Raw genomic sequence first — 21,307 nt, forward strand, 5'->3', positions numbered from 1 at the left:
AAGAAGAGCTATTGCGCATGCTCCAAACACATTCCACAGTCCAGTAAACAAAGATGGCAGCGCGCGCAGAAGTCGAGTATTGAATGGCATATAAGAAAGACCCGAAACCGAGATCAGTCACGCGTAGTTGGTCGTCATAGCAGCAAACCTCTAAAGATGGCCATTTCTGTTTATAGCTCTGGGTTCCCACAGTGAGGATAGTTAATAACACTTTCTGAGGCACTCGGAAAACGGCTGTGGTGCCATAATCAAATCTTTCAAACGAATTACCTTTCAATATTCTCTTCTAGAACATCTTGGTAATTATATCATCCTACAGTATCTTAGCGAACAAGATAACTATACTCTTACATATAGCTTAGCATTATTCTAAAGAATGATCCCTGGCTGGCTGGGTGAATAGTTTTCGTTGCCTTCGTTCACAGTGTGCAGCTTTCAATTCATTCAATCCTTCGGATGCAAATGTGTCATCGGGTGGTTCGCAAGGCGTTCTTTTTTATTTACATCGATGGTTTTCCACGTAACATTACCACTAAAATACGCCTATAAATAGACGATCGTCTTTTATATTACAAGTCATCTCGGGGTCATATTTTCTTAACAATTTTTTTGCCAACTTCTCTAAGTGGTGCCAAACCTGGCAAATGTCAATAACTTTTTGCAAAACCGCTTTTATGTCCTTTTCTACGATATGTCCTGATAGATTACATTGACTTCACATGTAACAATTAAAAGACTCAGATAGCGGCTGCGTACTTTACGTTAAGTCATACAACATACAAAGCCTCTGGGATAACAACCTTTAATACAACCAATTCTTAAATACGTCATTTGGAATCCCTAGGGCCATTTGATATAAACAAGGTTGAAGCTATTCAGAAGGAAGCAGTACGTTTTATCTGTCAACGGTATGCCAGATATTTCACCCTTTAATCTTTCTGTTTTAAACTTTTCCCCACTCTCCACACATAGTAAACTGGTGGTGGTGGTAATGGCGGTGGTGGTTGTGGTGGTGGTGGTAGTGATGGTGCTGAGGGTGGTGTTTGTGGTGGTGTTGCCTGACGTGAGATTTTCCTCACTGGCTGTGGAAAGGTTTCACGGGCGTAGTAAACTGGATGCTTGAAAACCGTGCACAGTTGAATTAACTCATCACATTTCGCGTCATTAAATAGGTATTTAAATTTTGCAAAAGCACCCTCGTCAAGAAGAGGCAGCCACCTAAATATTTCCCATTTTCATCCACGTGCAGATGGGCTTAAATTATTTTTCCTCGTGACATTAAATTGTGAATTAGTTGCCCGGTGATGTTCGTTTATTACCATTGCGTGAATTTTTGTCCACCATTGGTGATTATTGGTGATATTTTACATTTATTACTTATATATTGTTTTATGTATTGTACAATTTTTTCCTCACTTCCGCAATAGACCAACAAAAACTGCAATATCAAAAATATATATATTTTTTTAAATAAACACTTGGTGTCAGTACTTCGCGATGACGCAAATCAGACCCCATGTTTAACTCCAGACATAAGGAAAGCATAATATCAAAAGACTAAATTAAATGTGTCTAATTTTGTGTATTACGTCTACATCAGGGTGAACAGCTTCAGAAGAGCTCAAACTGAAATGTCACAACAAAAAACATATTCGGTTAGCCCCATATGTTTTCCGACCCATGGCAGGAAACAGATAAAGTCAAACGTCAGGCTACATCTCTAAAAACATCTTTGCTTCGAAATCTTGTGAAAGGTCAAAATTTAAAAACGTCTTCCCACGTGGAACCAACAACTAAGATATAAATACCCTGATCAAGTTTGCTCTTGACAGGCTCAAGCGTAGACCAGCAATCGTCAAGGTGACGGTAATATCACCACATTCTACACAGCTGCCTGTTTTGCAAAATGTTTCCGTTGACTTTTATGCAAGCCTAATATCAGTGCATTTATATTATATTCTACAATATCGGTTTAAATTACCAAAAGCCTAAAGTATATTAGCCTGATTGCAGTGGAAGCCGGGAACATTTTCGGAGGAAGAGGGGGTTCGCTGGGACTTTCAATGTGACTTAGAGTGTGTGCGTGTGTGTGTGGGGTGGGGCATACATATGCTTAAGGGGTCAACTACATATCAAGAGGGCTGGGCCCTCATAAGCCCCCCCCCCCCATGGCGGCGCCCTACCTTGAAGGTTTGCTGTACAAATACTAATGAGTGTAACAACCGAAAGTTAATTACGTGCGAACTATGCACAAATACCTGTGCACCAAAACCTGAATTTCTTATTTAGTTTTATTTCTTGCCTTGAAGGTAAGATAAAACAGTCAGATGCGTTCAATGGTTTTTACATTACATTTGCCATGATTGCAAATAAATGTGATAAATCGTACAATAAATAGTCTGCCCACTTTGTCTGAAATGGTGCTTATCGAGTAATGAACGCATTGTACCAAAAGTAAACTCCGCAGTAAAGTCAACATCTTGAAGTCAGTTTCACTGTCTTCTTCATGTAGGAAGTTGATAAAACCATTAAATCAATCTGTTTTTTTTTTGTGTTATACGCTGAAAATAATTTTAAAAAGGCGCCTAATATTCTTATATAAAAATGACGCATCGTATAGCTGGGCACATCATAGTAAAAATAAATGTGCAAAGTGATTTGAAACATATTATTAGCGTAGAAATACACTTCCTGATATCCAGTATCAATTTATTTACAGATCATCAAGTGGGCACAATGAATATTTTGATTGTTTGCATTGTGATAGCCAACGCAGTAATATCCCAAGGTAATGTGGAGGAAGCTGGAAAAACCAATTACGAAATTCAAGAACAGTCACTTCTAATATTTGACCGTAAGTTTTATTTTTATGGAAATATACAAAATTGCACAATGTAATAGACTTTTGTGCACCTAACTTGGACGCCCCCGGCGCGTTATTGAAATCCCGAGGCATCTTAATTGTTGTCTGTAACTTAGATAAATATGAACTTACACGACCATTCTCAACGTTTCACCTACCAGCGAGTGCTATTCATGGAGAAACTAAACTTAGTGTTCAATTGAATATATATATATTACCAACCTCATGGGATACGTTACACATATGTGACGGTCAAATCTACCTCACAGGTTTTACGGCAATGTAATATGTAGCTGCCTCAGAAGTATGTTTGCAGTCGTAGGGTTCGCCTATCTTGAAAAGCAGTAATTGTGTAAATATTAGCGCACACTCACAATATTAAAAATAATGCGATGATCGCGTATTTAAATAATCCCGCATTTGTACGATTATCCCGCATTGGCCCTTACTTATGTGCAGAGTGAGATAAACTTTTTTTTTAATAACTCGATTGTTTTACAACTAGATCAAGTGTGCCAATACCTCGGCTACATAATGCAGAACGGAGAAGTGAAAAATCTGTCAAATCCCTGTGTCAAATGGACTTGCCTCGCCAATCAGACCCAGCTGCTAGTTCAAGGGTGAGTTGACGTAACGTTCATACCGAGCGAGCCAAATGAATCTAAAATGTTATTAGTAAATTTTAAAAATCATATCACCGTGTTACGATTGTTGTGAAACACATGTTGTGAAGTACGAGCTTCACAGTTTGCTCATCACATCTCATTATCATATTTACTATCAATTCCTAACCGCAGGAACGTGCGGTTACGAGGTAGGTTAATATTGTGAAGATATGAAGGGAATAACGCCTCAGTCAAAAGTATAGGAAACAAAATGCACTCTATTTACTTGGAATCCTAGAGTAAAGCCTTTTACAAGTAAACACCAAACCTTCTGTCTACGGCCCAGCGAGGTATTTGATTGGACAAAAAAAGGAACGTGAGAAAATTTCCAAGAATTTAATTCTACGGCTTTTATGTGTTTGCTAAACAAAGTGCCCCAATAACCCACGATACCGTTTCTGAAGTTAGAAGGCCATTTGAACATTAATATGCTTTCCTGTGATTTTATTAAGAGCATGTCATTCGAGATTAAATTGGCGCAGCATAAAACTAAGCGCTACTGTTCAAGAATCAGCCAATTATACCAGATGACAAACATCTACTCTTTGATTGTATACTACCCGACAAAGCTAGTGCGAACACGACATCGACGCTTCTTTACATAACAGAATGGATAACATGGCGAGTTTGTACCTGTTCATATCGCTACAGTACGACATTGACGAAATGATGGGATGCGAAATGGGAATGAGTCAAAAACGCTTTTTTTAAACAATTATTGCTGTGTTTTAGTAAATGTTTCTTTTTTTGGTGTATGTGTGTGTAGACACAGTCAGCGGTGTGTATGTCTGTTTCTCTCTATGTTTTGTCCCTAAAGTGATAGCTGACCGCTTCCTTTTGCTTTCTGTGTGTGTACATTTTGTGTATTTTTAATCGTGTATATTTTACTCTTATTTAGTCATGCACGCGCGTCGAAATTCTTCTCTAACCTGGTTATTTTCCTCGTTCTCTTCTCTTTCTCTTCTTTCCTCTGATTCCCTGAAACAAAAACGTTCCTCAATTAAAGTGCTTCCAAATTCGAAAAAAAAAAAATCTCTTCTCGAGTGAACTTTGTACAATAAAGTCTCTGTTGTTATCAAAATTTCTCTTAATTTTTTAGTAAAACAAGGCAATGAAAGGCACGAAGTCTTGTTACTACGCTAGTTTTAATTGGAGATATTCAATTATAGAAACAAGAAAACCAGAAGAAAAAGAAAACGTCGATTTCCTGTTCCTGCTAACACTGGCGCTGCATTCATTATCTGGCGCAGAATGTGTCATTCCACTTCTGAGTTCTTTGGATGCCTTTTGAGTTTTCGGCAGATTTGTCTTCCTCTTATGCCACCGCACGAGTGCATCTTTCGATATTAAAGCGACGTTTCACGCTGGAATAAGTATAAAATATTTTATTTTCACACATGAAATGTACTTAGCCTGTTAGCCGCGCCGTTACGTTTAATGTTAATCGAATTACGCGCTTTAACGGTTGCTTCACAGCTGTAAACTCGCGCAAAAGCTGTTTACACTTACATATTCCGCGATCACTTATCAACAAACCATTTGCGATAAAGGACTGTCTATTTGATCAAGAATGGACTACTGCCTATAACTTTATCACTAACCTTTTAATAACAGTAGAATGTATCGTCTCCACTTCTACAAGATCGACGCACATATACCGAAGAATAGCCAGTAAGGCCTCGCGGAACGTCTTGATATTTAATGATTTGTGACATGTTATCAGGTGCTGAGCCCGAGCCCCTCGGAGCTGCTTCTTGGGGACCCTGGTTCAAGCTGCAGCCGGAGGTCTGCCACCTTATGAAGTTCATTTGGTTATCGGACGTTCTTCTTGCTGAACGAGAAAGTGCAAAAATCCTAAATAAAACATTTAGGAAAATCGAGTACACTTTTTTTTTATTTTATTGGGGTAACTGGGGAATTTTAGATTTGAATCCAATCAAAATTCAAATTACACAATAAGAAAACCCCAGACTGGGAACAAATAAGATAACGAACAAGTGCGTGCTTGTTCGGTACTGTATGTGTTCCCAGTCTCGGGTTTTTCATATGAAATTAGTTCACCAGCTGGTCTGCATATTCCCGCAAACTTCAAAATGGATTTTATCTAATGTCACGCTAAAGTGGTGTAGCAATAAATGTTAGTATACCATACTAACCACAAAACGATGATATAGCTTTGGAAAGACCTCGTTCGCATGCAGATGGACGAAATCTTTATGAAGCGTTCACTGGATGGCATGCATTAGCAGAGCAGTGCTGCTCACAATACACTTACACACAAAGATTCAAGGGTGGTGTCCCGGCGCAGAACGAAGCTGCCACCACATTTCAAGGTGGCGCTGTCATTGACGCTCACTAGGCACATCACAGCCCTGTTGATTGTGGTGTTTAATTTTCTGCCACCACTAGCTTCGGGTGCCGCTTATACTGGGAGCAGCAGTAAGAATTTGAGTTGCGTGATTCTTTTTGTTGAAATTTTGAGAACCATAGGACTTGGCCGTCTTTTTTAAACGTGAAAACAATATTGTGATAAGTCAAAACTTGTAAATGGCTCCATTAAAGCAGTTATCTGCGACATCAGTTATTGTGATCACTTCTACAAGCCACGCAAGTGACGTCACTCTAGGGAAGGACGTGGCCCCGCACCATACTTGTGCTTGACTTCACACCATGGGCGTAGAATACCGCTAACTGCCCGGACATGCGCTGACATGCACCATATTTTCAACAAAGGTACCTTTGTTGTGCTACATGTGAACTTGGAGAAGCGTACCGAGCTTACGATGACGACGTCTAGCCAGTACGTGCGGACTTTTTAGGCATTGGTGCGATTGCGTGCAGAAAGTTTCGATATGCCGCCGACGAAGTTCTGACGCAAAAAACTGTCGTGCCACAAAAAAAAAAAAAAAAAAAAAAAAGATATATATATATAAAAAAAAGCTTGATTGTGCGCCCCAAGTTTGACGAGCGGCTCTAGGAGTCGCTTGTAGAAACATAGTTACGATTTTGCGAAATACTGGTAAACAATGCAAGGTTGCCGTCTTCTAAACCCTCAGACAAGGATAAGTCAAATAACAGACAAGACAACTCTCACTGTCTCAAGGTTTATATTCTGTTTCCTAACCGGCTCGCCTACATACTTTCGCTCATTGCAAAGGTTATGTAACGAAAGTCAGAAGCCATCTGTGCCACGAACGGGAAAAGCCGATGCAAAGGCGCGCGCTAACGTAAACAACGGTAGAAAAGTACCGTCGCTCGCCGCTATGAAATGCGTGCCGCAAACTCGATAATCCGCGGCCGCATCCCTTTCCTGCCGCTCGTACTTTCTCTAACATGACGGCCACTCTGCCTCGCGTGGCATGCCGACGAAACGGTCACACGATCGTCGGGATACGTAGTAATTGCTACAGCCGAGCGCGACGCAGTTCACCATATTGCTCTCGCTGCGAAGGGCAGTGGTGTCAACCACCAGCATGGTGGATACCGGTGTCCGACGTCATCATGTGACGTAGGTGCAAGGCACGTATATTTTTTTTACACGGGCACACTTAACTGCAGTTACGCTGGGCTACAGTTACCACACAATAGTTGCGGACAACATTTTGTGTCACTGCAGTCAAAGCTATTAGGCGTAGGTGCACTTTTCTGTGCGCGTGCCCCCATCAAAGCAGTGCACGTGCACAGTTCACTTGCTCTAAAATAGCAGCCCGGAGGTATAGCGCGGTAACCCTGGTGCAGCGTGAGACGAGCTAAAGGGGAGTTAACTGCGGCTAAGGGTGCCCGTGTTACAGGGGTATTAGATCGAAGTTGGCAAACCGAACCAAACCGAATAAGCATTGACAGGTACTTATTTACTGAATGTTTCATGAATAAAACAAAAAAGTAAACCAATATTTATATAGTTATTTTTGAACATATGGCTAATCAACTAAAGGCACGAACAAACTAAACAAACATTTCCCTGACAAAGCAAATGGAAAATATCTTAAAAGGCCCCTCAACAGAAAAAAAAAGGTTTCTTTTTAATCAGTCACGTTGGAACAGGCGCCAATAAATTATTTTCACGTGAAAAAGAAATTAAGAGCAATAATGACGGCGCGAGATTTGTTTAAAATCCTGCGCGCAAAGTCCATGACGTCACGGAATGGTCATACACTCTTTCCACCTCAACGAGATGGTCATACACTCTCCCCCCCCCCCCCCCTCAACGTGATGGCCAAGCCATGGTAGAAAACAAGTGGAAAGGAGGTTACTACTGACTACTACCGTCTACGCGCCGTCAATATTGCATTAAAAATATTTTTTTTTTCAAGTAAATTACTTTGTTAACACGCGTGTCCCACCCAAACTGTTAAAAAAAATTCTGGGTTTTTGTAAGATTTTTTATGTTCCACAAATTTTTTCTCTAACGTAATTACGATTATTGCCAACATAAAAGTTTACGACCAGACAGCTTATCATATCTGTAGCTAAACAATGAAAGTTGCATCATGTAATAGTTCCTAACTATTTGTTTTCGATGACAATCTATTCCGAGTTAAAATTGCGTCAGCTTACAAGTGTGTGATTTTGCCAAAATGTATATAAAATTAAGAAAAACAGATTTTCGCTTAGAAATATTTCCCAATAATTCTTCGAACGTAAATAAACATTACCAGATTGAGTAAACCACTTGTTTATATGAATATCTACAAAACTCGGCAGTCGTAAAATATTATGAGAATCTTTATATTACTTTTCCGGAAGTGCATAGCCCACATTTTTTTTTAAAGGGGGCTTTATGGTGGCAAGGATTAATATTGCACCTACATATTATTGGAAGTCAAATGAACCACCCAATCTATCTTTGTGATCATACCATATCAATTTCATGATACAGCGATTCGGACATTGGATGCTTCACAGTGGGTTTACGACTTTCTGAGCCAAATCACTGCTCGACTTCAAGAGATGTTAACCAATGCCGATTTTGTATGCCAAAGCTTTTCCAATATGAACCTCGCTGCTAGTGATGATTGTGATGAAAATTACCTAAGACTCCTTTTTCTTCTAAGTTTCCCATCTTTTACTCGAGGGCATTTTCAGATAAAATCGAACAACCATGTCCGCCGACCATTTTCTATGTGATGAAAACAATATATTCTGCTGGCTTCGTGCACCAACAAATTTTTGTTTAAAAAAAATGTATTTGCGAGAAAAAAAATATCAGCATTCTCTCTGTCACGTGCACGTTTTGGTATATCGCGCGACGTTGGCATTTCGGGCGGCTTCCCCCGAAACGCTGTTCTGGCTACGGGTCTAGAAATATTTATTGACAAATTAGGCATTAGGAGGATTGACAAAAAGTATTAATCAACTAGTATTATTGTCTTTCTTTAGAGAAATATACTCGCAAACACGGAGCATTCCGCAATAACGCTCTGGATCAAAGATTTGTTTTCTTCGTATCTATAAAAGCTAAAGTCTTCAAAACTTTACCAGTGTGTTGCCCTTTATATTGTTCATCTTTGGATGAAATGTGGTAGTCCTGGTTAGCGGGAGAAATTTATGAGAATTGCTCACACAGGGGCAATCAAATAAATATGCATTATTTTGATAATCATTTAAAAATGCTATATTTAATATTCTTTGAACTCTCAGAAATTAACGTTTATAATATGTACTAACAGAGTCGCCGACAGGTGCACTCGACCAAATCGCACGTGCGAATTCACCTGGAAATGTGTGAATGCAAAATCATAATGCAATATTTGTGTGGCACTATTTTAATGCGGGAAATAGGACCAAATTGACTCTAACGCGGTTGCCATGAATGGGGCGTTCACATACCCGTTCTTCACAATTGCATTATTATTAAAAAGTTTAAAAATGCTACGGGGTGTTCATTAAAAGACAAATCGAAAGCACAGAGGTGGATAAAAGTTTTGAATGGAACATTTCTAATACATTTTTGTACAACCCACCCGAAAATGCCCATGGGTCGGAGCGATCGAGAGGTGCCACCCTGTAACATGCTTCGCGGTGCCTGTTTCAACAGACGGTGTAGCGTCACCTTCTACGCGACGTAAAGGAAGCTAAGCAACCGGTCACCCGTTGAGGCGTATATACCATCATCAAGGCTGTATAAACATGCAAAAACAAGCCAATTTTTTTTTTTTTTTTGGTTCGCTGTCAGCCTCGCTTTAGCGCTCAATCCTGCTGTTTCGCCGATATCGACGCCTGCGACGCTAGCCTTTCTCTATTTTGTTTTGGGCACAAGTTGGCCCCATTAAATAAACGTTTAGTTTCTTCAGTTATTCGCCGCCTCATCATTTGTCATTCGTGACAATATTCTGCTCCGCGACCTCATTTTTTTCACAACTTTTTGGACCTTCTGTGCGATGTCGCTAACAGCTGTAGACTTGAGAGCGCCATGTAGAGCGAGCTGCAGGCAGCACACCTCATTCCTGAAGAGGTCCCTCATCTGAAAAAGCAAAAGCTATACCCCTAATTCTTCGAGGTGGGAGGCACCATCTGAGGCGCCACCATACGCGTGCAAGTCTTCCTCTTCCGACTGGTCGGATCCTGCCGCGACGGGGCCAGCAGATTTATCTGCTAATAAAGCAACTGTTTTCAGCATATTGTCTCCATTGTATGTTGCTATACTGTGCGTCGTACCTTGAAAGTACTTAAAAAAAAAAAGCTTCGCTTTTCAAACGTTCCGCGGTGTGTCACTCGAACATTTCTTTCATTGCCATCGTTTGCAGGTAAATTTCCCCATTTTCGACGTGTTCGACGTTTACGCCGAGAACTGCTCCTTTCAGACGCGTGGAGCAATCGATTTTTCAGTGACACTAACCGGGCCCTAAGTGACTCAAAGACCTCTATTCTAACAATTTCTACATCTTCTGAGACTTTCTTTCTTCCTTTGCTGTCTTTTTCTGAGACTTACGCGAAAAAAGAAGGATCCTTTTTTATTTTCTTTTTTTTCAAACAGCGTTTTTTTCTTTCTTCTTTTTTATAAACGGCATTTTTTTAAAAATTAAGGCTCCGCCTTCTTTAAACCGAGCTTCGATAAAATGAGTACGGCGGTTCTCTGAAACGTGTCTTGATAAAATGGCGTTCGATCAACCGTAGTAACTCCAAATTTGATGTTACGTTGTTGTTTCCGCGACAGCTCGATGCACAATCCCGTCAGCACGTGGCGACGGTTTTTTGCCGGGCACGTGGGCACGATGACTTTGAGCGGCTCAGGCGGATTTTGTGAGAGCCAGTAACCGCTCATTCACACTGAAAGCGGATCCGCGTTCGCAAAGCGGTTGCGAACGCGGTTGTATAAAGATTCAGTACAATCGCACGCGCACTTGATGTCATCGAGTGCGCGTGCAATTGTGCCGAATCTTTATACAACCGCGTTCGCAACCGCTTTGCGAACGCGGATCCGCTTCCAGTGTGAATGAGCGGTTACAGCGGCTATCGACCTTCGTCTTTGTAAAATATGCTTACAAAAATATTTGCATAAGTGGCAACACCTTGCCCCGCAGCGCTAGCTAAGCCTCTAAAAATTTCCGGCGCACAGCGCACGGAATAGTAGCGCGAATGCGCGCCCGAACCGTTTACCGAACCGGTTCAGAACCGTTCTTTTCTTTTGCTCCGGTTCAGGTTCACTCCGAAATGGCGCCGAAGGTTTCGGTTCGGGTTCTGTTTCGATTTGGGCAAACTAAGCGTTTCAGTTCCAGATCCGGTTCGACACCCTGGCTCTCACAGAGTTTAAGCTTTCTGCAATGCTTAGTTTACTTACGAAGGCCGAAGAGCCGGGTTTCATTTTCTAGGTCGAACCGTCAAGCTTTGAGGTTTCTTATCCAAGGGAAGGCGCAACACGGGGATTTTCAGTCTTGTCCAGTTTTGACAACACCCGCGCGCAGGCTTTATTTTTGGTTGTTTATCGGCACATATTGAGAATATGGAACGCTGATTATCAGCTATTAAAGCTATGCCAGTCGTCTATTTTTGGAACTTGAAGCGGAATATTTTAAAACTACCATGCAACGGATTTAAATAAACGCGCCAGCACGCAAAAAAAAAAAAAAAAAAAAACATAAGAAAACACCGAAATTTTGTGGGTATGTGAGTAAACTAAAGTTAAACCAAAATTATAATGTGGCGTTTTATTAACGTTAAAGATTTAAAAAAATGTATTATTCAATGTCCCCTTTCGATCGCAAAATGGCGCTTCGGACATCACAGCTGGATAGGTGGCAGAAGCTACCGCCCAAATTTAAAACTTTTGACGCATTCACTTGTCCATTTATTTACCTATTCTTGTCTTCACCCGCTTTGCGTATCGAGTTTGCAAGCCAGCGCTGGTGGAGCTTTTCTTTTCTTTTTGTAAACATTGCACGAAAATAGTTTTGTTTTAGGCTGCAGGCTGACGTGCGCCACCGTGCTTTCGTTACAGCCGTAAGGTTTCGCTCCACACGAATGCCGACGCAAATTCCTGCCGCCAACTTTCCCCTTCTAGTGAGACTGATGTTGTTCAGCGGAGTTTGTTGGACTGTGAGCTCGCCACCCGCTGTGCTCCCATGTAGTTAGTCATCCGTGTCTCCCCGCCTCAGAAACTGCCTCGTCATTGTTTCAACCTGACAATCGTCCACTTCTTACCCATGTGCCACTGACGACGCGTCGAGATGTGGATGAAACCCGAGGAAGTGCTACTAGCGAACGCTCTGTGGTGAGTTCCCGACGAGACGCCAAACACAACCGCTTGTCTCCGACACACCTCCCCCTGTCTGTTTCTACGTCGTGAAAATCCAAGGTTTCCGTTAACCTCAGTTTTCCCAGGCCTCGACTAGTTTCCGAGCATTATGTCGGGTTCTGCCGCAAGTAGTTTTAGCATGCGTTCAGAGGCGTGTGTGTGTGTGTGACGCAAGCCTGCATGAAATCAAACCTCCTTGCAAACACGTCATGCACAGCTGTTTCGAGAGCGCTACGCTTTTGGTTGAGGCAGTTGGCACGAATGTCAAACGTCTGCGCACGATTCCCCCCCTTCTTTTTTTCTTTCTTTGGTAGCTTGTTTTTGTTTGCATACGATGGTGAATCGCCGACTCTCTTTGACAAACTTTTTATCCCTGTCGTCCGAATAAATTCTCGTCCGTTGAGGCATTTTGCCAAAATCCGCGGAAGCGACCGATCGGTTTCTTTGTACGGATATGCGGAGTTTCCGGATAAGTGAGTTGCCGGAAAGATAACGGGTGTACTGTTTAGATCTTCCAAGGTAAACTGTTCTTGTTTGCAACTCGTGCTTGAAAAAAAAAAAAAAAAAAAAAAAGAAAAGTTTTTATGTATGTGTGTGTGTTTGTTTGCTTGTGGAGAGGGGGTTGATATCGGTGATCTCAAAATGTATGCAGTACAGGCATCAGGCAGACAGTATTCCTAAAAGTCGCAGCTGGCATGCATTGTCGTCGCTTTGTAAGTCATATTGATGGCTAAGTGCTTCTATCCATTTTGCATTGTGGAAGCAGCTCTTTGAGGCTGGAATAACCACTTGTGCAGTAGAACAAAGTCACGAGTCCAAAGATTCAGCTATGGTGTTAGCCAGGAGAATTTTTCCGGATCAACGTATCGTGCCGCTTGCGGCACCTGATTGACAACCTGCCAAAATCTTGCCAAAGCAATAAAGAATGCAGCTATAATCAAGTGGTCGCATACTGTGGCCAGATTACATCGCCTACTGCTTGTTACATTGTAATAATCTTTACTGTGTACTGTCATTGTCGTCAATGTTATTTCACGAGCATTTACATTTTTCAAGCGTTCCTTCGTCTCCTTAGATAACCGTGATGCTCCCATATAAAGGAGGATTGACACTGTCGCCTGGTGCATTATTTCACTTTGTAGCCTTAATGCCACGGAACGCGTAATAATCAATCAATCGGTCATTTCACTGTTGCGCCACAAAACACCTAATAATCAATCGCTTCACTTTGTTTTCAGGGTGACGGAGCAGTCTAATGCATTTTTTACGCTGCAGCGGCGGAAAGGACACGGCACCAAGGGACTGTCGTCCGTGCTTGTCGGAACACTAGATTCAGTCTTTGACAGCAAGGTAACAAATGTTACGTTCTTGAGTCAGCTTTGTAGCTTTACTTTCAACCTAAATAAAGCCATAAAACTTTTTTTTTTCTTGACATTCCTGGAGCAAGATTTCTACAAAAGCAAACCTACTAATTCAACAAAAATTTTAAAATTTTGCTTTTCAAAATGGTCTCAAGATTGAGGCAACATTCTCATTGCTAGTGGCTACTCGTGTGTATGGTTCATTTTGTTTGTCCATGTCCACTTTCAAAACTTTCAAAATAGAGTCACTACGCGAAGAAAAGAAAAAAAGTTTTTTATGGCACAATCCAACGATGCCCTGCCCTCCTCGAGGGCTTTGCCCTGGCTTTGGAAATCAGCGGCAGTAAAAATGAATGAAATGGGGCATTTCAAATTGTAACTGTCGCTTCGGATAGCACCGGACGTTCTAAATGTTCATTGCAAGTGCAGCATAATACCTTTTACTAAAACTACTAAGTGAGTACGCTTAGTGTATTGGTGCTTTATTCACCCATTTTTATGTGGGCATTGACATTTTGGTGCTGAATACAGAGTGGCTATAATTGGCAGTCATTACGACTAAAAAGTACAACTTCCTGAGCTACAGATACGGTGTCAGAAAACTCGGGTGACATCAATTTGCTCTGTTGCCGACTATCTTGACATTTCCAGAGGACGTAAAAATGTTTCCGCAACCATGATTTTATCCACCACAATATCCGAAGTGTTGCTATACTGTGAAGCGTACCTTATTTAGTAGCTGTTTCTTTTACCACGGTTTAATCGAGTGAAAGGTAATTAAATATGGTGGAAGGTTAATTAGCATTGACCTGCTACCATGGAACATTTTGATTGTGTCATTATAGTATGCTGCTTTCAAGCGAAGTCCTGCAGAATATCTTGTTTGTTGTGTATTGTCCGTTACTAGGGATCATGTGATGTGCAATAACTAGGACATGATAAGGATGGTTTGTATAATCTGTCATGCAAGCAAAAAAATATGTTTATCCTTGAAGCTATCTGGGCCTTTATTCTCCCGGTTCCAGTGTGTGATCTCTTAACTTGAGCACAGATCAGGGGCACCGAACTGTACCCTGAACTCTAACTAGCTTTAAGTGATTGGGAAGCGGTATGTTGACTGACCCCAGCCTATCTTTGGAGATTTGTTATCGCACTGACAGCTCTACCCTTTTTAATCGATGGACAAAGGGTCTTCGAAAGGCGGCTGCGACAAAGGGTGGTTTCGTTATCGCTGCCTGGCCGCTTAATGAACACAGAAATTAGGAAGGGAAACATATTGATGAGTAATGAGTGCCTCCACTGGTATACTAGGAGTGTATGCTATCCTTTATACCAAGCCGTTTATGTCCCCTTAAAGGGGCACTAAAGTGGATCTTAAATTGTATTTTTATGGCGCAAACTCGACCTGTGCTCCCTAAGTGTCCTAGAAAAGCAAAAGTTGCGACCACGGGTGGGCTTTTTCTTTATTGAAAACGTGACAAAACATTGCGACCCGCCCCTTTTCCTCGAGCATCCCAGGAAGCAAAAAAAAATGATGATAGTGTGTGGCCGTTTTTTCTTTTATTAGAAATGTGACCCAACATTGGGGCATGCCCCTTTTCTCTGAGATCTATCTCAGAACTAGGAGCTTGTCACTATTTTAGTTTTATTAGGAAAAAAGGCTGCACTTGATTGCAATTTTGTTTTATGAAATGCTTAGGGCTCATATAGGTTGAGCTTGTGCCATAGGGAGACTCTCTCAGAATCCACTTTAGGGGCCCTTTAAGGAGGAATAGGCAAAGAAACGAGACATTGTAGCCACCGTAACGACATTCCACCGCACGGCTCTGTGAACCCTTGCGTGATAAAGTTTTGCAGCAAGTATCGAACTACTCGTATGTGAACCATTAAACTCCCGAATGGATTGTTTCGGGCCTCGTGCATTGGTGCCATAGTATTTTTTTCTAAAACCTCGTTTTGTGCTCAGACCCACCTAGCTTCTTTTCGTGTGTCGTTTGAAAGTGTGCGCACATCACCGGCAGCTCGGGAAATGCAGGGCGCAGCTTATTATGATCACGGTTCTCGCTTCGTAATTCGTTCTCCGGTGTTCTTGTGTGCAAATGCAGCAAGCTCATTGGCTGCGTAGCGGCGATAAGATGCTCAAGACTGTTTGTACCCTTCTTTCCTTACGCTGTCAGTGACTAAAGTGATTTACCTCTACCGGTCCGTGGCAGTTACTAGAAGCATCGAGTTTATTGCGCTATTTCCTTTCATGTTGGTGTTCAGCCAGCACCTTACCGCATCCTCCACCGCACGCCATCTTCGGAAGTCAGTTACGGTGAGTCGGCAAATTCTCGTTCTCACAGATGTGGTGATCAGTGGCGGTTGTAGCTTACGGTGCCGTAGCACCCTGGGTTTTTCTGATCACCAATGTACGAGGTGCAACGGTAACTCGAGGCTACCGGTCGCGCTGCGCTGGTCAAATTACGGCGCCGGAGACGCGAGATGCCACTCGAAGATGACTTCACTTTCTGCTGCATAGACGTCCTACACGCCTCTCCACTGCTTATTGCTCGGGCGAAAAATACAAAACCATTGAGCCGCGAACTTGTGCGCGGCGTCCGATTTTCCGCAGAAGAGGACTCCTGCACGTGCTCTGTACGTGTTCTACAGCTTGCAAGACAAAGATTGCAGCGCACAGAAGGCGATAAAGGAAACGGTCTACTTGTTGCTTCATGCTGCATGAAGGACGCCTCAAACCCGGACTAATTACAGAAAGCAGAGGTCACAATATTGAGTAATTAGCTTATAATTCCTAACGGACCCGATATAAACCATGCACAATCATTTACAATATTCGAAAAGAAAAAAAAAATGAGAAGCACGACTGGTAGACAGCGATATCACAATTTTACTAAAATGTGAACAATATTGTATTCCTATTAAAAAATTACATTAAGTTTTGTTCTTGATGCTGTTAGGGGTTTGGCACTGTCTGTTTACATTCATATATTCATTCATTCCTTTAACTTATTTATTTTGTATCTTTTTTGTGTATTTCTTTTTGGTATCAGGATTGATGAGAGAAAAAAATGCAGGTAAGCTGGTGAACTAACTCCATAATGAAAAACCCAAGACTGGGAATAACTAAAAAGACGGACAGGCACACAGATCGTCTCAAAACGCAGCTGCTGATTTTATTCCACGTAGTCACATTTATACATTTGTCCACCCACCCCGAAGGTTACCACCCCCCTCGCGACAAGACAACAGTGAACGCGAGAAATGTTTTGGGAGGGCGCACGAATGTATAAATGTGAACACAAAAACAGCATGAAGATGATAAGAAAGTACAAGGTAACTGACAGGACACGGCGCTGACCTCGTCCTCGCGCTGTTTTTGTTTTATGTCCGTATGCCAACTAACCCTACAGTGTAAATCTGACAATGTGGAATAAAATCGGTACCTGTGTTTCGACATGGTGTGTGTGGTTGTCGGTTTTTTAAATTTATTCCCAGACTAGTAGAAGCAGGACTTCGGCAAGTACTGGTGTGTCTTGATCTATTGAAAGAGCGGCTGTATGCATCTGTTGTTGGAACAGTTGGAACTGTAGAACAAGCAGTGAAAGAGGACACAGGCGTGCCAGAGCCTGAACACTTTACAATAGTGGACAGCGGCTGTGTTTCTCACCTGCTGAATTGTTGAAGATAAAGCAGAGTCTGTAAAGCCTGCGAAATGAGTCGTACTTAATCTTTGTTCCAGTGGTGGCAACATCTCTGTTTAGGGAGGAAATCTTTAAGAACTGGGAATGGATCGAGAACAACCTCCTCGACACGCTCGGTGAGTTCCAAACTTAGCTGCCGCTTCCATCCTGTGCGTGGCTGTTTTTCCCCCGCGAGCTGCCTTTAGATCACTCGATACGTCCATTAGGCTTGCGTTTCTCAAGCAGTCTCGACGCTGGAGTTTATTCCGATACCACATGACAGTGGAATCTCGTTAATTTGAGCCCGAGGGGGATCAAAACTTTGTTTGAATAATGTAAAGTTTGAATTACAGGGAGTTTCATACCTAAAAACAAATAGGACGGGACCTGCATGTTAGTTTGAATTATCCGCAAATTTGAATTAAGAGAGTTTGAATTAATGAGATTCCACAGTATAAACTGGTTATAGCAGACCTCGTTAGTGGTGAAGATTTTGGTGTGTTGTAAAAGGAGTATGAAGACTGCAGATACCCTTACTAAAGATTGATGCAGATCACGACTGGAGTCTGTTCCATCGAGTGGGACTGACGACATGCGAATGAATATTAGAAAAGAACTGGTTTATTGAAAGTTCTGAATTTCGAAAGGTACTAGCGATTTTTTATTGAGACATGCCGACGATTGTCATCACCACACGCTTTTGAGTCTCACGAGGCTCCCAAGGTGCCGAGCGCAATGGCAACGGTTTGCAAAGTTGATGCCACCTCTACCGAATCAAAGCCGCCTGATGTCCAAAATAACGTCCTTTTTTAAAAAGTCTGCCATAATGGAACGGTGCACTACTTACCAACTGTCTAACATAGTTAATAATATCTGAAAGTATGTTATAACGGAATCTGTAATAAGCGGAGTCGTCTCAGTGGCGTAGCAGGGAGACGAACCAAACTTCACAAATCGGTATGTTACGACTTAGAACCAAATGTCTGCTGTAACTACTTCTGATGTGACAGGGTTATACTGTAGTGGGGTAATTCATTGAAAAAGCACTGAACCTAGGGAGCAAAAATTTTCTTTTCTACCTAGTTGGGACGGACCAGCCTCAAAATAAATGTTTGTCGAAAAAAAACACTTACTGAGGTTTAGCAAACTTGGAGCACATACAAATTGGGTACAAACGCTGTCATCATCCCACAGGGGAACCATTTCGGTTTTGCCCGCAAATCGAAAAATTTGTATTGTTGCATAAATATTAGGTAAAAACAATTTTTTCTTTCTTTTCAAAGGCGCCGTTTTTAAGTAGGAAAAAAAACTTTCCCTAGGTTTAGCGTCTGTAACGGGGTCCGTCTTGACAACTACGATTGTACGTTGGCTTGAACTGCACGCTCTCACCACCAATTCTTGGTGCAGCATGTGAATGAGCATGTTTTGGTACTTATGCGGAGAGCAAGTCGTCTGCTTCTAGCACAGGAGTTGCGGCATGCTTCTAGCGCAGAAGTCACAACAGTGTCAGAACGACACCGAGCTTCGATTGGCTTTGATTGAAAGGATAGTGGGTAGATCTCAAAGCCTTGAGGTGTGCCCGCTACTGTTTTTTTTAATCATCCAATACGAGTTTGGCATTCTGGTATCGTCAGAACCCCTACAAAAGAAGCAGACGAACTTGCACTTTGCATATCTTTGTCACTACCGGTCTTTCTGCCACCACTCGTTCCGGCTGCATAACGGTTGAAACGAGTGAAACACCCCTCAACACTTCTGCAACGTCACCGGGCAGAAATCGAGGGACCGCTTTTGAGGACGCGGTAGGCACAGCGATCGGCTGACAGTGCCGTCACGGCCAGTGCCGCTAACGACCGAGTCGTGCTGGTTTCTCCTGCAGGCTCGTTCGACACGGAAGACGAGGCCACCGACTTTGTGTGCTGCAAAATCGAGAGCCTGGCGGCGCAGCGGGAGATGAGCTTCCTTGACGCGGGCGAGAGAGACTCCGCCCAGTTCAAAGTGAACGCCACCCACTTCGCCAACCTTTTTGGGTTGCCACCAGAGGAGAAACTAGTCAACTGTGAGTCTGCTGGCTTCCTTTTCGGAGGCGCCTCCGGAACGACGCCTCCGGAACGACGCCTCTCAAACTTTGCGTCACTGCGGAACCCTCGACCATCTTGGGAAGAATCGTTTTGCGGGAAGAGAAAATGTTTGGCGGTGCCGGGACTTTGAATTTTAGGTCTCCCAATTATCGGTATCCCCTGATTTCCCTATAAGTAGGGTTGCATGTTTTCGGATAAATCTGAAAGAATCCGAAAACTCGCCGGTAAAATTTTCGTGCATTCGGATTTATCCAAATGGTCACGACGACCAAATAGAAAGCAGAAAAGACGACGTTTGACGAAGAAATTTTATAACGGCTCAAGGTCAGTGGTCCTGAGAAGATGCAACTTCAGTTTCCTTCGATATCTATAACTACCGACAAGAGGGGTTTGCCTTTTAGCTCGTCGAGGTTCCTTCAAAGCGACACATCGTGGTACCTAGACTTCATTTATTCTGTTTTAGAAATTTTTAGAAATTGGGAACACAGTAAAATAAACATTCTGGAATTTGAGAGAATTGGGAATTTAACAAAAGTACTCCGACAAACCCCGAATTTTTGGTGAAAAATTAACTCGGAAAAACACCTTAAACTTCGAAAATGCGGAATCCTATGGTTAACATATTTGTGCTAAAAATTTGGGACGTTCTTGGGTGGTCCTCCGAACCCGTGGCGCGCTCTTTGGTCGCAGATTACTCGTGCAGCTTCTGGAAAGGACGCATCCCGCACCAAGGCTGGCTCTATCTGAGCATGCAGCACCTGGGCTTTCACTCCTTCTTCTTCGGACAGACCACCAGGCTCTTGCTAAGGTGGACCGACATCACGGTGAGGACACGGTGTTCTAGCCAGTACTGCCTTCAGTTTTGTCTGGAGCTGGCGGCAGGACGTTGGCATTGCAGACCCTTCTTATTTTTTTTTTATTAACACCTTGGCATTACTCGAAAAATGGGCTGCCGAAAATTGGGATAGTAATAAAAAGAAAGTAACAAATATAGCACTCAAGAACGATAAAAGTTACACTCAAGAATGACATACACATGCTTAGAAACAAACGAAATGTGTACGTGCAAAAATTAAACTACCGTAACATCCCGTAATATCCCGAAAGATACTTTACCCCCGAGAAATAGCTTGCCCCCTTTTTTTGACATTCACTATTTTTTTTTTTAAAAAAGCACTGAAAGATTGTTTGTTTCTAGTAATTTTGGTGCCTTGACCAATGGCAACCTCGGCCGAAACGGGATTAGTTGGCCGCAGCGGGAGATGAGCAAACATAGCCGACTGGGAAGGAGGGTTGTTTATGCTCCGTTGCCCCTCAATGCGAAAACAAGTTTGGCAGGTCACAAAGTAGAAAAATGGCATTTCTAAAAACATTCTTCGATCTGACGATTTTTCCCGGTCTTTCGGTTCTCTCGGGATTTATGGCAGGAACGCATCATCGCTTCGGTAATATTAGAACCACGCAGATTCCACATATTTGCTTAGCAGCTCTCTAAAGGTACGAACACCTTTAGTGGCGACTATGTGACGTTGACGTGCCCTGCACTTTCCGCATAAATTCATTTTCTCCTCCTCTCTTCGCCCCTCTTCTTTGAAGAGATAGTGTGCAGAGCAATGCCTCCTATAGTCACCGCGAGGGTGAGGAGGACGAGGCATCTCTTCCGAATGCCCGGCCTCTGTCACGCGCTCGCTGCCTTTCGCCGTGCTCTGGCAGCGCATGCACAAGCGTGACTCCGAAGCGTTGCTGAAGGTGGGGAGCTTGCGCTGGGAGGCGGAACAACCAAAATGCCTCTCTGCCGTTCTCGTCCTATGAGCAGCTTGTGCACCATCACGCCGAGTAGGCGACGTGAGACGTTGCGCTGCAGCCTCGTTAATTAGGAGGTGCTGTGCTCTCTTCCACCCTTCGCTGCCTCCCTTCCTT

The 21,307-nt window shown here is 42.6% G+C and overlaps 1 protein-coding gene and 1 pseudogene across 1 annotated transcript in view; both read left to right on the forward strand.

Moving 5' to 3' along the window:
• Positions 1–2,736: 2,736 nt before the first annotated feature.
• LOC115311131 lies at positions 2,737–5,363 on the forward strand (annotated as a pseudogene).
• A 6,495-nt stretch (positions 5,364–11,858) lies between these two features.
• LOC120839200 (TBC1 domain family member 9) overlaps positions 11,859–21,307 on the forward strand; it is a 29,062-nt gene continuing 19,613 nt past the window's right edge. Inside the window, exons 1-6 of the mRNA XM_040209467.3 lie at positions 11,859–12,238; positions 13,501–13,612; positions 15,889–15,940; positions 17,366–17,443; positions 19,186–19,365; positions 20,078–20,211. Coding sequence (XP_040065401.3) covers positions 12,195–12,238; positions 13,501–13,612; positions 15,889–15,940; positions 17,366–17,443; positions 19,186–19,365; positions 20,078–20,211 — 600 coding nt within the window. The 5' untranslated portion in view covers positions 11,859–12,194. The remainder of the gene's footprint in view (positions 12,239–13,500; positions 13,613–15,888; positions 15,941–17,365; positions 17,444–19,185; positions 19,366–20,077; positions 20,212–21,307) is intronic.

This window comes from Ixodes scapularis, unplaced genomic scaffold, assembly GCF_016920785.2.
Source record: "Ixodes scapularis isolate PalLabHiFi unplaced genomic scaffold, ASM1692078v2 PGA_scaffold6__148_contigs__length_123643588, whole genome shotgun sequence".
NCBI lineage: Eukaryota > Metazoa > Arthropoda > Arachnida > Ixodida > Ixodidae > Ixodes > Ixodes scapularis.